Source organism: Athene noctua, chromosome 1 (genome assembly GCF_965140245.1).
Source record: "Athene noctua chromosome 1, bAthNoc1.hap1.1, whole genome shotgun sequence".
Lineage (NCBI taxonomy): Eukaryota > Metazoa > Chordata > Aves > Strigiformes > Strigidae > Athene > Athene noctua.
Genome location: NC_134037.1, coordinates 243,537,329 through 243,556,105, shown reverse-complemented (window position 1 = coordinate 243,556,105; position 18,777 = coordinate 243,537,329). Strand labels below are relative to the sequence as shown.

The following is an 18,777-nucleotide window of genomic DNA, read 5'->3' as shown; positions in this document are numbered from 1 at the left end:
AATCACCAGGTAAGGGGATGGCAGGCATGAAGCAAGACATGAGATTTCTCTAACAGGCTTACAAAGTTGACAGCCTTCAGAATCGATCATTACCGGTGCATGTGCAAACTAGTTATCTGTACTGTGCAACCTCTTACTGCTTGCAGACGACTGCTGGGTAGCTTGTAAGTCCACTGACTGGTAAGTGTAGCAAAACACTGTCTGGATCTGCTGCTGTCTTGTGAATGACAGAAGTTAAATACTTGTTTATCTTCTGCAGGTAAAGAACATACAGGTGGAGTCTTTCCCATCTCAGCAGGAGAACAGGAGGGTGGTTTTGGATAGATGGCTTAAAAAAGGAATCTTACACTGATTTTTGTTCTGAGGGACAAATAGGCAATGACTACCACAAAATTCTTACCCTGAGACTGGCATTAACCACATCAGCAAAAGGCATGAGAAACAAATTCTTCATCTGTCTGTCTACCACACGTTGTGGAGGAAAGCATGCTGTCATGGGACTTCTGAACAGGAGTGACACATTACAGCTCTAAGGAAGCCAAAGCTAGACTGCCTTTGATACTGCTAACTATAATCAACAATTTCAAAATGGAAGTCACCTCTGATTTTCCCAATTGGGAAATTACATTGGATCATATATACACAGAGAAAGAAAAACTCATGGAATAATTAGAGCATTCATGGTTTAAGTACAAGAGATGATTAAACAGACTGCAAGTCAAGACCACTTAAGTGCCCTAAAATGAACTCTTAATACAGAGTAAATGCAACACAGATCTTCTGAAATGGATGAGTATTTATTAACAGATACTAGATCTCCCAAAATAAGCCCCGAAAGGAAAATGAAATGGGTTTCTTAACCAGACTTAAGTGTTTTTACTTGTACCAACCAAGTCCCTGCTTTCAGAAAAGGTTTTTGTCCGCTATCAGATAACAAAATGAAGACTTCTCAGTCTCCCTCACACTTTGATGCAAAACTAATGATGACGTCAGACTTGCAGGTACCAGGTTAGGCCTTGCTCACAGAAATATTGCTTGTAATTCAATCCTAAATATTAGCAATGGTTTCAAGTGTTAATTCTGCTTTCCAGTGACTCAAAGCCAGTGCCTAAGTCCTCCCACAGTCTGAGGATGGCATCTTAAGATCACATATTGGATATAGCTGTGTTCATACTCAGGACACCAAAAATGGTGTCAGAATGGAAGAAATCAAATCCAGACATCCTTATGAGAGTCAGTGACCTGGAAAGCGACAGTAAAATATGCTTGAGCTGGTTAGTGACCTCAGAAGGGGTAAGGGAGAGACATCATCTATCTGTAATCATATGAAGGACAAAATACTTTGAACTAAACAAAACAAATAGATTAGAACAAAAAGTCCTAGTTATGAGGGTTACTATGAAAAAATTATTTTTAAAAGTCATTACTCAAGTAATCTAAAATCAGATCCAGTTGCTATCAATAATGAAGATTACCTTGGGCCAGGAATACCTTTGCAATGGTTTCCTAAGAGGGTCAAGATGATTTCTGCCTGTGTGGAAGTCTGTGCTAACAACATGACATAAATTCATGAAGTGAATGACAAACCAAAAGGTAAACTAAAGGCAACATGTTATTTCATAACAGTATTTTCCATTCCATAAACAAAACAACTCTTCCATTTTTGTATCTGAATTGCTCTGAGGTGTCAACAGAGACCTTAATTTTATTTTTATGCGTTCTCATCCCTCACAAAAGCAAACAGTCCTTAAATTTAGGCAACAAACATCTGGCTTTACACATTCAAATGAGGTGCATCAAAACAAACAGAATAATTCAAAGCTGACCACAAGATCCCACTAGCTCATTTGCTCAAGTAATTAAAAAAAGATGAGCTGCACCACCAATTAACCTACTGAGCACTAATTAGCATTAATAAGGATTTGCAGTACTTGGTATAGTTTGACCCAGAATGTCCTCCTGAGTCCACTAATTGGCTGGTGGCAAAAGCAGGGCTCACAAAGAAGGGAAGGTTAAAGTGGATGCAGGTGTCTCTTAAAATTGGATCCTCCCTGAGAAAACACACACACAGCCTAGTTTAAAAAAAGATAATTCAGGGACCCTCTTCTCTTACAAGAATTGAACCCTTAAGAAATAAATTTCTGTTCTGTTATGATTTACTAGCAGAGACAGAGAGCACAGGCAGCTCAAGTGGGCAAAGACACTTAGTTGCCATTGGTTTTAACTTGCTGCCCTTCTGGATTATTCAGAATTCAGTCAGATACACACATATGAAATTATTTGGTTTTGTTTCTGCTTTTCCACTTCCTAGAAGAACGAACTCAGCTACTAGGGAAGCCTTACCAGGGCTGCTAAATACGACACAAATAAAACACTGAAGCACATATCCCAGCTCCTATCCCTCTGCCTTAAAAACACATGAAGAACCTATGGCAGAGCCGTGGCTCTTCAGTGTAAGATACCCAGCACCCATGAGTAAGCCTGGAAGGCAAAAAAGATATGTCCATGGTGGGTAAGCCCAGGGGACAAGAAAGCATGCATCTGTTTTTCATTTCAATAGCTATGAACACCCTCGCTCTACTGCCTGCAGGTTCAGCGTCACTATTTCTTCTATCCTACAGTGCTGCCGCAGCATTTAGCAACAGGTAAATCATTGTACAGATTGCTTTAAGACAGAGTTTTTACAAAATACCTGATGTGGCGAAACACAAGGAAGTTTCTGTCCCTGTCAATCTTAGCTGTGGATTAGATTTTAAGGGGAGGGTACTTTTCCCTTTCTTTTCAAAATTAAGAATTAAAACATAATCGATATCTTCCACACATTCCGAACAGTAACTGACATGAAAGTTTGCTGTTTCTTTGTTGACATGTTTCTGTTACTGAAAGTTACATCAATGTAAAATATGAAGAGCAAGAAAAAAGGTTTGAACCAGACTTCTCCGGCTTTGATCAATCCTAATCACCAAACAAATTCACAAGCAGATTGCTGATTTTTATTTCAGTTTCTTGGTTTGAAACTCCATTAAGTTTCTTCTGAAGAAGAACCAGAGGTTCGAGTACTATGACTTCTCTCCAAGCATGACCTGACACAGGGGACTCAGGGATCCCTTTCTGGCTGCTAGGACACACAAAGTATTCCCAATGATTTATTTGCAAGTTCCATGTCTCACCTTTCATGTAGCATAACACTATTTAAAGGCTTACAGCATCAGTCATGGTCCTTGTGGACAAAGATTGAGAACCATAATCCAGGCAGAGTCTGTGGCCACATCTGTGTAATTGGCCAGAGAACACCTATTTTTCTTCCTCAGATAATCCCTGCTGGCTGAGTTCACTCCCCCAGCACAGCCGTAGACCTCAGTTTAACTTGCTTTCTTTTTGTTTAGACTCAAGTACATTACTTGAATTCACATAAGGGAGTTGTTAGTTATGCAGCGGGCAGAATGATGACAACTAACAGACTTGGTGTAAGAAGAACATGAAAACAACATTCTTACAGATTTGGAATTCAAAATTAAAACATGCAAATCATCTCAAATGCAGGCCACCCTAATGCAGAGGGTTCAGCAAAACTCTGTATGCTCAAATGCCCAGAACAATCCAGGACTGTGGGAGAAAGGCCTGACTGGCTGAGTGAGCAAATACACCTCCAGCCTCTCAGCTTTGGAGACATCACAAAGAGGAATCACCCTTCTACAGAATAGCAAAACTAGCAGCTGTAGGCTTCTGCCGGTTTCTCTCTTTTGGTCCACAAAGGGGAGATGTTATTTTTGGTTATCTAGCACTGGATTGCAGGAATGTTTTACTATAAGGTCAATCAGGGTAGGAGGTCTTTTTAATTTAAAAGGCAAACAGGCATTACTGATAATGAAGCTGCAGTGTCATCAAAGGAAATCTCTGGAGCATTTCACAAGGAAGCATTTGAGGCATATAAACAGTAAAACAAAAATCAGCATTTTCTTTGCAGAGTCAGCGTCTATACACACTGCTCCTTAACCACTCGGGATCCAGCTGAAAGAGACACATCCAAATCCATGCTCCCCTTGCATTTTTCTGTAACTACTCAGCAAGCCATCAACAAAAAACCAAACCAAGGCTAGAAGACAAAAGGGTCACCAAGCACAAATCACAGGGAAATTCAGACAGACGTATGACCTGTGCCACTTGCAGGCTGAGAGGTGCAAGTAGTCACCTATCAGAAGTGACTCCTGGACCAAGATGACCAGGCTTCAGTGAGTACCAAGTTCTTGCTGAGGGTCCAGCAAGAGCCAACTCTCTAGGGAACCTGGAGACCTTATGCCCTGCCATGGTATAACATCTCCAGGCCTTGTTAATGCAGTTGCTCCCCTTCATCTGACTCCCAAGTATATGTCACAGCCACAGAGGAGAAACTCCCTTCCCCTATATAGGAAGCAACCATTTAAGGAAATCTCCCTCCAGCAGTTGTATTTGACATTATCCAGCCAAGTGTTTGTCTGTTAAACACTAAATATATCTGGATGTATGGCCTTGCAAGATTGACTTGGAACATACTTAGAGCAGTCCTGTAGTGGTGAGCTCTCCAGGCTTGCAACATGCAGTACAGAGCTCACCTCACAGGCAGCTACAAGTCTCTTATCCCACCTGGATGTGAAAAAGTTGAGCGTCACACAAATTCAGCAGCAGCTCCATGGATGTTCTTTGTGGTGACTGATGGCTAAAGTGGTTCCTTGCCATTACTAGCAGGTCAGAGAACTTGACAGTGCTCCCCACACTATCCCATTTCCTTCAGCTCATTTATCACATGGACTCACAAACAGTTGAGCTGATCCAGCTGAGACAGGGCAAAGATGGGCCAATATGGTCACGGCTGGTAAGGAATGTCCTGTGAAACTCTTAAGCCAGCCCTGCAGACACATGAACAAAATCCCATGGATCCATTACCATTACCAGTGCCCTGGAAAAACACTGTTGTAACAGCTTGTGATTTGGCCTGGTAGCATCCTATTCCACCAAAACAGCAGCTTTCCTTTCCCATTACATCTCAGAAGTCTGAATGCATGAGAGCCTGCAGCCAGCATGCAGGAGCAGGCCCCATGTCAGGTGCATGCAAGTCTACCCATGTTGCCACATCACCTTGTGCCAGTAGCAGAACTACCCTACAATAGCAGAGGCAAGGCATGTTGTGAGCTTCAGCCAGCCCCCATGTACAGCACTCAGACTGGAGGTAGAGTTCTGGGACCAAAATCTCCACTCTTAAGTCCACAAAATCCTCTTCAATTTGGTCCTTAAATTTCTATGGTTAAAAGCAGGACGAAGCTTTTCCTTCTGATGACAAGCAAGGATGATTTACATTTTCTTTTGACATTTAACAATGTCCTAAAAGCCAGATTCCTCCTTTGACTCCTAAAATCATGTGGACAATCCATTCTAGCCTTCATTTTTGAGGCTGTTATTCCTAAACTTCTTTCCAAGATTACTTCTTTGAACAGAAGACAGTATTACCAAGCATCTTTTAAAAACACCATTTAAAAAAAGAAGACACTAAACATGACATGCCTCTCTGAAAAGCAACAACCCTAAGAAAATGAGATCTCTCTCTGCTTAGAGTGCCTTCCATTTCTAAGCACTGCAAACATTGTGTTTATGCACCTCATTATATGGGGTGTGTGTGTGTGTGTCAGGCATCACTGTCAGCTGTCCCAAAGCCAACTGAATTAATGCAAAGTTGAACCTGCCGAGTTTTGCCATCAGCCTTTCCAAAATGTGGGAACTGACTCAATTTAAACAGCTGAGAAGCAGAAAAGGCTAACTGTGGCTTGCTGCTTTTCAGCTATCCTCCTTTCGGTATCAGTGGTGTTTGCTTCTTGTCCGTAAGTGCCTCACTTTGCACTTACTCTAGCTGGTGCTTGGTCATATTCTCTACAGATAAGGTGGCAAGATAGTTGCTATTGTAACATTCTTTTCCTACTCGCTCATTTTTTCAGAACTAGTCACCTTGGACGCTGAAGTTTTCCATGCTTGGTCTGTGTGTAAAGGTGGGTTTTGTTGTTTTTGGGTTTTTTTTGGGTTTTTTTTAGTTAAATCTAAACCTGGTTTAAAGAAGTCCACTTAGATAGTTTGACTGAAATCAAAATGACTTTTGTGTTCAAAAACTTGAAAATCTCTCTCCTATCAGGTTTTTTCTTCCTTTCTTTAGAGGAAAAAAATCTAAAGAACAGCTCAAGGCAACAACAAAAACTGATGAACTTTGAAAGTGTCTGGATACAATTTAGAGCAAAGCCCAGGACATTTGGTTGATCTGCAAAAAGCCAAATTGCTTTTCTTTAAGCTCTTAAGTATTTTGTAACTGTCCACTAAAAAACTACTATCGAGTACAACTTCAGTTTTCTTCTACTTACTACACATAACTTAGTACTTTATTATTTGCCATGAATCAGAGACATGAATGCAGGCTGTCCTGCCTCTTCCAAGACCAGGTTAGCCAGCAGAGGAGCAGAGGCTGAGGGAGACTGCTGAAGCCATTAGGCTGGAATAGTTGTTATGGAGCAGTTCTCCTGCTGTGCAGCCTGGAGGGAAGATTTCTTCTCTCCCCTGTGGAGATGCCCGGTGCCCAACCCAGTAACTCAGGATTAGGCATCAGAGAGATTGGCCCCTTAATCAGTTTTAACTCCCATCTTGTTATGTTCTCTTTTTTTCTAATCTTTCCTTTCAATTTACAACTTCATTTTGGCCTTTGTGCTTATACTGTACCTCTGTCAACTTTGACTTTGCTAGCAGATTTGATCACAGCTCTAAATCCTTCTCCAGGTCAGCAGGTTTTAACCCTATTTGTGCACTAGATCTCCCTCAAGGTTATATGATAGGCACAATCAGGATGTGAAATAATTAGTTGCTCCGGAGAAGAGACATGTCAGCTCCAACTAGTTTGCACTACCAGCTGGGCACTTGGGTCTCCAGTGCCAGTGGGAGCATAACTCCCTCTGCTCCTTCCCATCTCTGCCCCATGGCCTCCCCACTGCTTAACTGGGAACAGAATCAAACCTAGTAATTCAAGTGCCTCACACATAGGGGTGAGAAATGCCGGAAATTAACAGTACATATTAAAATGAAAAAATAATGTTATGATTTCTTACTGATATGGCACAAGAGGGAGAGAGAAAGGGACAAGTGTAAAATAAAACAAAATTCTGCATTTTCCACCTACCATACATGAATGTTTACCATATGGAATCAAAGAATTAAAAAAACCCTACTGATATCACTTTATGTGCTTTTTGCTAGTAAAAGGAGTGTAATATCTTTTTACTAGAAAAGCTGCAAGGAAAAATCGTAAATATGCCAGTCACTTTGTTGTGTATGCTGGTGGAGAAATCTTGCCTTTGCTTCCCAGAAATGGTGTGAAGAACATCTGGAAAAATTGATAAAAAGACTCTGCAACCTCAAAAACCAAAATACACCTCTCCCCTCTTCAATCTCATTTTACGCTCAGCTGCACTGGACAGGCCAGATTCAGATCACAATCATGTGTATCCTGAGTAAATACGCTGAAGTCAACACATTCACGAAACAAGAATTTGGCTCCAAACAGCCAATGCTTTTTAACCAGTTGAAAACACAAGACTGAGTGTTTCAAATAAGATTCATTGTACCTGCTGATAGGAAGAGGCCTTACTGGCATGGTCTCCCTATTCAAGTAGATGTAATTTGAAATGCATCAATAAAGAGACAAAGTGCTTTGAAATATAACGAGCCCAAGCCTTGTTCCTCTTGATCTTAATGAAAAAGCTTGCCTCTTCCTCGGGAACCAGGTCCTCAGCTCATTCACGGGTTTGTTAAGAGAAAAGTTAAGTCTGTTTTACCATTTCTGCTTCTGCCAGTGTGAGGCTGAGGGCTCTGCCAGGCTCCACGCACAGCCACAAGCTTGAGTCAGGTTTCCCACATTCTCCTCTTCCCCAGGGACCTACGGAGTGGGCAAGTCTCCACAGGTACCTGTGTCAGTTCACCGATTGAAATGAGATAGGCATCTGTCCTCATCCACCAAATAAAACTGAGGCTATGATAAGTAAGACATCTCACTTTCAGGGTGAGAGCTGGTCATGCATATCTCACTAAAGCAACAGAGTTAGATATGGTGAGAAGCACTTAAATGAAAGAATCTCCACCAAGAAGCACTTAAATGAAAGAATCTCCACCAGCATGTCTCCTTGTTGGATGTAGACAGTGGAGAGACTGTGGGGAACTGCTGTTTTAGGCACAGTGAAAAACAGTATTTGTTTTATGAAATGCGGATGAAAGAAAGAGGTGGCTAGTTATCATCAGTGGGGGTCTGAAATCAAGAGTAAAAAGGCATACTGAAAAATGCTGCACAAAAGCACACCACAGTGCTTCCTTGTCGTTCACAGCTATACCTCACTAGTTCTGTAGTGAACTTTCCCTTCACCTTTGTTAAAGACAAAACACTACCTCCCAGATTTCTGAACAATTCAAAGAAATTCTTCCCAGTACTTCAGTGACGCAGGCACTTTTCTGTAGCACCCCAGACAGGCCCTTCAGCTTCTTGTCAAGTACATAAACTGTGAAAGTTACACAGTTCTTCAGTATCAAAAAATTTTCTAATCTTAGCCACCAACCGATTAAGAACAGAAAAACAACTAAAAAGCTACTTTCAAAAGGGAGCGCTCTGACAATTCCAGGACAGAGAAACCCTCTGAAACAGGAAATCTACTGTCGCAAAGAGGGTGCTGCACAGCTTTGCTTGCTCTCCATTAACTGGCCAGTGGAGCGATGAAGTGACATAGGCTTCCAAAGTAAAGTTTGCTTTGGTCCCTAATCAGGCTTTACTCCACCTCAACTGCTGACTTCAATGAGAGGTTAGACAGTGTGAAAAGTGAATGTGGACTTGAAGATTCAGCCCTTTATGAGCCAAAATTTAGTTGCAAACTTATATAAAGACACAAAAATCTCTGCAGCTGAACTCAATGCCACTTTTGAACACAAATCTGTAGAAAAACTGTTTGTTTTCTTTGTGTAAATCTTGCATGTTAACATGATTAAATCTGCTGGGCAGGTGTCTCCACAGGTCAGTGTTTGTTTTGGCACATGTGCTGCCCCTCTCACCTCTCCAAATTCATGTAAATTTAGTGTTAAATCCTGCCTTTTGTTATGTGAGAGTGCCAGGGAGCCCCTCTCCCTTCCCGAACCAAGGCTTGCTCACATCACAGCTGGGCTGGAGTACAGCCCAGCACTGCTGGATGCCAGGCTGGGGAGGGCAAGTGCAGGTACTCATCTTCCACATGCAGGCAGGCGAGCATGACATGGGATCCATCACCAGCCCCTTACTTCACATTCTCTCCTCTGCTTCTCAAGCTATTTATGGAGTTGCTAGTTTTCCAAATACTTCTCTCCCCTGCTCCTGGAATCATCTGATTTTGTGATCATCCCAGCTTCCACGAAAAGTAAATCTTTAGCTCTCCAGATGAGATATATGGAGAGATGAGAACATGACCCTTTACAGCTCAAAACAATACACTTGATATAATTTCCAAGTATCACTCTAATATTATTTGCAAAGTTTTTGGGACCCAGCTGTGGTGCTCAGACTGCTGACATACTTCCTTGCGCAGAGATACTCCTTGATCTACCACTTGTCTTGCTGTTTGCTCCCTGCCATTGGTAAGGCAAAAATTTGCACCTGCTTTTTTAGATCAATACAAGCAAATTCTATTTTAGAAACTGTTCAAAGGGGCTAAGATTCAGAAGGACGTAATAAGCACTAGTGAAGACATTTTTTATTAACCCGGAAAAATGAATCTAGCAAGAAGAGTTGGTTGGGTGAAGACCCTCTAAGACAGGATACGTGTATTTATGTATGAAGTGGCACACGCAGATCTCCTGACACTCCTTCCCCAAGTGCAGTGAGGACCCAGGTGCTATCCCGCTCACATTTTACAGAAATTCAGCTGAGCCACAGCAAACTGTTGGCATGCTGTTGTGCAAGCCTAGATGCACTCACTACTTCCCCGGCTTTGTGAATTGCTTTTTGTTTAGCAGATTAATCCTAAACATTCAGATCTTGCACCTCATTTTTTGTCTAATGTCTAGGCAATGATAAAAGCAATTAGCTCCCTAAACTCTTCTCTTATCTGTAATTGGGTGTGATATTTTTGTTTGTTTGTAAAAAACACTGAACAAAAATAGTGTCCACTATGTGGCCCGGGAAAATAGACCCTGATGACAGCCAGCTTATCTTCCACAGCTGCCTGAACAAACCAACACCTAGTGGATGTTATCAGGAACAATTCCAACCAAGAGCTAACACTGTTACTTGGAGGTGACAGACCGACCTGTGCAGTTTTAATGCAGCTCTCCACTTCCCATTAGAAATGCGAAGAGTCCGGTTACTTCCCCTTCCTGCAGCGTCACATTGCCAGAAACATCCCAAGGGCAATGGAGCTGCAGGCAAGAGGGGAGAGCAGCACACAGGCCTCAGCACTCATTTTCATTGGCTTCAAGGAAATATTTAAAAAAATAAAGAACATGAACCAGAGAGGCTGTAACTACAGAAAGTTCCCATTTTACTTCTTTCCCACCCTCAGCCTTACCTTTGGACAAGCACAAGATTTCTAGCAGGTGTGAAAGAGCCAGGAGACAAACAAAAGAGATAAAAGACAGAACAACTCTGAAGAGCACTCAGGAGGCCACATCACAAGCACAGCACACCAGCTCCTAGCAGGCAGAGGCACTCTACCATTATCTAGTTCACAGATGGACCACCCAGAAAATCTGGGAGCAATTAGGAAGGAGAACAAACAAATTCATGGAAAGAAAGGGGGAGGGAGAATGGGAAGGAGGGTCAGAAGGGATTCCTTACATCATCTCCATGCAAGCGTTTCGAGAATGAAGTGAAGCTATATGGAGGAGGAATGCAGATGAAAGAGTTTGCAGTGAGAATGCAATAAAGTAAAAGGCTATGAAAACATGTAGCATGTAAATGAATTACAACACGGCCATTACATTTACAGAAAGTCAGGACAGTGTGTAAACAGAAAAGAAACCCATCAAGTTTGTGGAGACACATACACACACACATAAACAGATCAAATGCTAACAGTCTCTCTCACTGTTAACAAACAGTATGTCAAACCCACCTTGCAACCCAGTGATTAATCAGGCAAAAAACGGACCCTCTCTCCTCTCTGGCTGTCAGTAACTGGCACTATACTGTCAGGAAAACACAGATACTACAAACTGAAACCAGTGCAACTTTACATCCTATCCATGGATAGGAAGCACAGCAACAGCTAAGGGGCTCACGCTATTGGAGCTGCATGCCTGGAACACCAATTTTCTGCAGACCTGGTTTTCACTTGCCTGGTATCTAATCAGTCAGCACCTCAAAACACAAAGTTACACTTTTCTTGCCTGGAAGGCTGACCTGATTTTGGTACCAAGCCCTTAGACTCCAACTGACTTCAAGGTGACTGCTCAATCCTCTAAAATTAAGGCCCAATTTTAATTAATGCCTGATTTCAGGCATCTTTGTTGATTTTAATTGTGGCATAGAAGGTTGCTTTTGTTAACCAGTGCTGCAAAGTTTTCTTTTTCTTTTTAAGTGATTTGATGTGCAGTTCATGACTTCTGCAAGTGAGCACAATTTATGCACCGTGTTTTATAGGAACCAGAAGCCACAGCAGAAAAATTACTCAAAATAAAAACTGAACATACCGAGTGTTTTGAAGTGTTCTTAATCAATAACACTGTGTTTACTTTGTCTTGGCCTCTGAAAAGCAAACTCTGGTCACGAAGGACATCTTATAAACCCACTGAAGTTCACACAAGCATTTTTCGAAGTTTTTCAGTTTATTATAATCTTGGTAAACTCACTCCCTGATAATTTTCTCTAAAAATAGTGCTTATTAACTCACAAGCTCAGTTGAAAAAAAATCTACTATCCCCTCATCTTAGCACCAGCTACAATATGGCAATTAGTTTACCTTAGAATAGACATCAAAGGCTCAAAGGATGACCCTGCCCCAGAAGAACAAAATCTTTTAAAAGCCCCATTCCACTCAGTTTGCTAGTTTATAAGGTTTGCTAAAATCCAGTTTAATGATCATGTAGTTTCTTAGCAAGTCATGTGGTGCCATATTGTGTAAGGAACAGAAGCGTTAGTTTGAAAACCTTTTTGAACTTGGGAAGCTTTTCCGACCAGCTGATGCAGAACCACATTCTGAGATGGTAAATGAAACTGTTGGATGCAAAAGCCTCACTACGATTTTCTTTAGCTTCTTTCAGAAGAGACAAAAATTCCCACACAACACATACTCTCCTCTTACAATGAAAGATTCAATAATAGCAATATGTTCAAGTCCATATGGTGTGGATATAAGGGAGAGGCACAATGAGAAATTGAGAGCCCTGAAAAGCAGGGCCTGTAAATGGCAGTAGAAAAAAGCAAAAACATTACCAAAAAACCCCATAAGGTGAGACTGAATGAAGTTGTAGGACACATCAGATTAGTTCTCCTTTTAGCTACAGTCTTCACATCCTGAGTCACAGCCAGTTCCGTCCCCTGACATGGTTATCAGATTGATTTTTTTTTGATGACATATAGTAAAGTCTTTCAAAACCAGTCTGGCTCAGTGGCCAGATAACAGCACTACATGTTGCCAGGCAGGTGACTGAGCTGCAGTTTCCAATACAGCTTCACAGCAGTAATGCAGGAGAAATTAAACTGGAAGGGCTGATTTCAGTGGGGGCAACAATGATTCATGAAAAGGAACAACAATAAATGAATAATACAGGAAAAATGTCTACCCTGTCTGGAATCAGATTTGAATGGTGAATGAGAAAGAGGAAGGGTAGGGAACAAGAAGGGTCTGTTTTAAACATCAGCATAGACATGCCCCACCTCTTTCCATTACTATCACGAAGCATGGCTTTTCCCAGCTCTCTTGTCTTCATCTCCAACTCCTGAACTTGCTCCAGTAAAGTTTTATGGTAGGTATGCTTGGCCCTGTACCACAAGAAAAAGACAAAAAGAAAAACAAAAAGAGCCACGTGAACATTTACTTTGCTACAAAACCCTGATTTTACTCTCAGATAAGAGGCACAAGGTCTTTCCTTGAAGGATTTGGGAAATAAGGGACAGTGTATGCACGTCAGTTTGGGTTCACAATACCTGGGAAATATTACATAAAAAATGAGAAATTAGGCCTTCAAATCCAGCAGAGCTCATCTGCTTTAACACAACAGTCAAAATCTAACCAAGCTGCAAAGCTATGGGACTATGGAGACCTGACACCACTACCATGGGACTGCTCAGGACTTGGGCATTCAGACAAAAGATTTGGGATTCATTGAATATTCATGTCTGTAAAACATGCTTCTACTCTGTCTTTTGAGCTATGTGTGGCACTGCTCTGAAAATTTGAGGAGAGTCTCAGATAATAAATGCCATTCAAGACCCTTCAGTTTCATTTATCAGTCTCACATGACTTGGAAAGGCTCTCCCCACTGAGCTTTCAAAGTGACAGTAACAAGACTGGCTATGTCCTATTTTCTTGGCTTGGGGATTCAAAGAGCAATCCATGTACCACACATGCAACCAGAATTTGGAGAGCAACGTTCCCCATGAAGAGACTTGGGCTTTTTTCCCCCCCAGTTTTACCTACTGCGCCAGTACTGTGATACCTAAATTATACTGATGTGAGATAATCTAGTCTCCTCTGTCTTGACATGTACAAAACAGTAATACAAAATGCAGGGATCTCTCCAACTGGCAGTTTTTGATAGGCTTCCTCTTTTGTGTCACTTAAAGAAGGACAAGTATCCCGTGAGATAATATTGATTTGCATGTGACTACACCATAAGCCTGAAAACAAGATGGAGCCAATTTGGCTGAGGCACCACTTTGTTCATGGCTTTAAAATAATATTCTTCAACTCTAGAGATGGCAAAAATTTCTTTACAAGTTGTATAAAAATCTTACATGCGCATACTATAATCTTTAACTAATGATGTAAGCCAATGCCAAACTCTAACAGAAGAATAATAACTGGTGTATATGTAATTAAATATAATGAAGATGCATTACCTTTTAAAAAGCATGATTGTTATTATTCCTTCCATAGGGAATAACAAACAAAGACCACAAAAATCTTTGCTGATACTATTTTAGATGACAGTGCCTTGATATTAATACTAGGCTATCCAAGTCCTCTGGTCTTTGTGTTGCTGAATTAGGCCCCAAATGTCTCAAAATGAGAAGCTAAAATGAAAACTACTTTTCAAAAACACATCTGCATTTAAGAGGGAAAAAAGAGAACAACAAAAGATGAAGCATAGGAAAATCTGGAGGTAAAGAGTATTAGAACGTACTTAGAAGAGCATCCTATTAACATAAACTACAAAAGGTGTATGATTTGCAAAGGAACACCAATGTACTGTGACAGAAGAAATCAATGACAAGGATATTTTTAAAATGCATAATGTTTCAAGAATGTGAGATTACTAATAGCTGCACAGAAATTAATTATATTTAGGTTCCCATAACTAGTTAGTCTAATGATTGGACTGGTCTCCTCTTTGAGGAAGGGAAACTATAGTGATTAAAGTAAGAAAGCTTTGAGCTATTAACTCTTATAATCTTTACAGTTGAATTCACTGTCACACTTTGAGTAAATACATTGAAATTTTGACCTTGAAGTCAACTCTTACCTTTTAAAGAGGCTATACCTACTATTGCAGACTTGAAGACTGAGCATGTTTGGAAGTTTTAAAATCCTTTATAACCATTTTTCCCACAGACAAGAACACAAAAATTGCCAAGTTATTCAATCTCTCCCAAGGTTCCTTGCTTATCTTGCTGTACACCGGAAGAGATAAGAGACATTTTTCTTTTCCCTTAGAGTGAATATTGAATTCAAAATTTAACAGAATGGAGCATGAGCAACAGAGTCCAATTAGTACAGCACAGCACAAGGAGGCATTGCACTAATATTTCACAATATGGAAAAAATACTGTTGTCCTGAAGTTGGGGGTACTGAAGTAACTTATAAGTAGTATGAAATGATGAAATATATGGTCTCTGATGTGGCTGGGTATCCATAAAATAACAATAAACCTGCAGGTAATTGTTATGCATTGAGTTACTCCTTCGCTTGGAAGCAAGAGCATCCATGGAAGAGTCAGTAATTAAGTATTTACAGAAAGAGAATGAGCTAACCTATTCACATATTTCTCTAAAAATAAATACTGAAAAATATGCTATTACAGTTGCCTCAGAGTCTGGACTTGCTCCCATCAAAGTCAACTGCAAATATTCCATGGACCGCTAGCAACAGGACTAGATACCTCATGACTTTTCCACCACAGCACATTAATGACTTTTGATACAAGAAAAAGCAGGTAGAAGTCTTCACTTTTACTTTGTACTTTACCAGTGGCCCTAGATGCACAATCTGTCCTCAATAAATTATGACATCTTGTGTTCGATGTTACTGTCCAGCTGAAATTTGATGTGTTACACAAACTCATCTTTCCCTCACTCACTGGGATATTAAGATCATGGACCATAAGAACAGGCAAAGGGTTATCTTTGTATTTTGGGTAGTCCTTCTCCATCCAAGCCAGGGAGGTGTATAGCTTCATGTCATTGCTCTAGGAGGGTATTTCTGGGGTTCAGGAGGCCAGAATCTGCCAGGAAAAGCATGGTTACATTCATAAACTTTTCTCAAACCTGATGACACCTCTACTCTGGCTCATTATCTTCAACACCATTTCAGAAGTCTTGCACTCTAGGGACTGCAAGCATGGGCAGGGATGGGAAGAGCTCCTCATACCTTCTCTCATTTACACTGTGGAGCTGGCAAGTGCAACATGTTCTTCCCCCACAGTAAAAAAAATACAAGAAGATTTCGATAATGACTGGAAAGCTCAGGAAATTTTTCAGTGTAACACAAAATATTTAGACACTAATTATTAATAAATTCTTACCCTCTTGCCTAATTTTGCTGGAATACGTTGTATGTTTTTATGATTCCCGCATAGCTTTGTGGCTCAGCTATTTCGAGACTTCCTAACACAGTGACAGACATTTAAGTGACATGTGCCAACTGTGAGGAAGCACTCACCTTATAAAGCTCTGTTCATTTCAATGGCAGCACAACTGGGACTTTTATAAGGCAAAAAGCAAATCCAAACCAAGCCACTGAATTCAGGGTAATGGACCAAAGTTAACAATGTGGTATTGCAGCCAAGTATTAATAATAAGCTTCCTTCTCTTTCTAAAGAGAGTTTTCCACATTTCCTTGATTCACTTATAAGGAAAAAATAAGTTAATAAAAAAGCCTGGAACTGCAGAGAACATAGGAGATAAGAGGCGTGTTGACAACTGTAGCCTGTGCAACAAAGGGAACATCTAAAACTAGCTCTTGCTTCCACCATTACAAGTTTTGATAGCAGATGCAGCACAGCAGTTTAGAAACAAAGATTTGTATAGGTTTGAAATACACTTTCCTATGCCTTTTAACCTTCTCCCAGACAAAACCTCTGTACCATATTTACAGTTTTCTGGCAGTATCTTATACTGAAATTAGGCCTGTACCTTTTGGGCCACATGGATTCTGCAGACGTATGCTTCATGTCCAAAAGAAACTTAAAGGGATAAATTCCATGACCATGAGAAGTCAGAGCTGCTGGAATTTTATGGCCAAAACCAGATTTCTGCTGAATTACAGACAGCAGTGGTGTAAGTGCTGCTGTGGAAATGTGCCGGCTGATTTCCAGAGGCCTTGGGCTCAAGTTTTGAATGGCAAGCCTCCTGGAAAGGAAACAGACCTTTACTCCTTCCATATGGCAGTGCTGATAGCTGTGTCATTTCTTTTATCCTAGTTAAAATGTTAATGGTGTTAATTTTTCAGTGATGGGTTGAAAAAAGAACTCTTGCTCGGAGAACAGATTTTTTGCTTAATGTTGATAGGAGCCTCCTGTTTAATATCTGTTGGGAAAATATCAATCATATATGTTTGTCTAGAGAGCTTCACAATCTCTGTACATTCTTGGTCTGAACCACTGAAAGGATTATGTTGCTGAGATCTCTCTAAGAAATATTAAAGAACAGGCTGAGTCAGTAACAGAGTTTTAAATGAGTAATAGCTGAGGATGAGCCTGCCTTGGTCTGGCCTGTTTTACAATTCTTGAATCATTTTTGCCAAGAACTGACAAGAACAGAGGATAACTTCAGGACATCCAACTATCATGAAAACATTGCAAAAAATGAAGTGTAATCTTGGCCATCCAAATATAAATGTTTGACCCCAGATGCTGTAAACAGTTCAGGTCCTATTTGGCTTTCATCACAAAAGTACTCCCACTGACTTCTATGCAGGTAATTTTAAATAATGTCTGACACAGGAGAAGGGCCTTTTATGCTAAATGAATTGTAAGGGGTTTTTTTAGAGCTTTAAAAAGCAGGTCATAGACAAAGTTAAGTACCTAATTTTAAACATTTTGGCCTCACATGTAGAATTTTAAAATAATTTTCTTTTGGAGAAGTTTAATGAGTGTCACAAAAAACCCCTCTAGTGTGCTAGACTATTAAATCATAGTTTGGCCTGAACAGAAGTTTTACATTATGATACCTAGCTTTAATTTTAGCAGCGTAGCTCATGAAAATCAAGCTGAGGAAGAAAATAGGAAAACAGGAAAACATTTAAGTACTTATTGACAGATTTGCCTACTACCAGTTTCATTTAGCTGTGCTATCAACTCCATAGGAAGAAAAAAAGATTTTCAGATATATGCATATGACCTGATTTATCCTTTTATGCCGGTGTTCAAAATGTGCCTGTGTTTGGGAAACTTTCTGCTTTTTTCAGTATTTTCTGCATCTGTAAAGAAGATTGTTGGACTTGGCAGCGTCAGGTTTGCAGTTGGACTTGATATTCTTAAAGGTCTCTTCCAACCTAAATGATTCTGTGATGCTAAGCATCTTCCTTGGCTGACTGACAGCTCGTTCCTGAAGCAAAGGGTTACGTGTTATGACACTTTCACTTTGAGCCTTCGTGACAAGTGACAAACTAACCTACATTCCCTCTTTGCTCCAGCTAGGATCTACCTTTTTACCCCGGAGCTAGAATGTCCTGGATCCTCCTTCCATGAGATTATTACATAACCATGTAATAAAACCTTTTTTGTTGTAACACAGCTTTCCAAGGGAAAGGATGAAAGCTTTGGTGCTTAACACACTTAAGAACAAGCTGAACAAAACACCAGAAATTCTAAATTAAAATGATACATCTGCATTTCAAATTGCAATGATAGAGAAGGTAAGTTGCTTCTCTTTAAATCAAAGTTCTTAAAATTGCTTGCCTTCTGCAGTGCTCTGAAACCAGAGTTTTAAGAGAATGAGCTTATGCAGGCTTGTATTTCACAAGGGTTGTTCCTCCTCTCTGAGGAGGGAAGGAATCATTAAGACTTTACTTCAACCACAGAGTGCAGAGTATTGTTCTTCTCAGTTAAGTCTTGGAAGACCCAGTGTTGAAGAACCACCTACAGAGCAGCCGACAAAGAACTGGGAGCTTACTGGGTATTGATTAGAATGCCATTTTTACTTGCTACCTAACCTTAGTCAAACTGAATGAAGTATTTTCTCCTTTTTAGGAAATCTGATGTCTGATTTATATTTGCCTTTAACTAAAGGGTGGACAACACAAATAATCATAAGGTGACACACCTTCATTACTCAGATAAGGCTGCCTCCTTCAGATTCAAACTATTCATTCTCTCACATT

At 40.4% G+C, this 18,777-nt stretch overlaps 1 protein-coding gene across 4 annotated transcripts in view; it reads right to left on the bottom strand.

Annotated features, from left to right (window-relative positions):
* ATP8A2 (ATPase phospholipid transporting 8A2) overlaps window positions 1-18,777 on the bottom strand; it is a 351,752-nt gene that overhangs the window by 24,245 nt on the left and 308,730 nt on the right. For 3 of the 4 annotated variants that reach the window (XM_074915160.1, XM_074915169.1, XM_074915178.1), the window contains exon 35: window positions 12,893-12,997. In XM_074915160.1, coding sequence (XP_074771261.1) covers window positions 12,893-12,997 — 105 coding nt within the window. Of the gene's footprint in view, window positions 1-10,852; window positions 10,890-12,892; window positions 12,998-18,777 lie in introns of all 4 variants that reach the window. The other variant, XR_012634354.1, reaches the window with a different exon arrangement.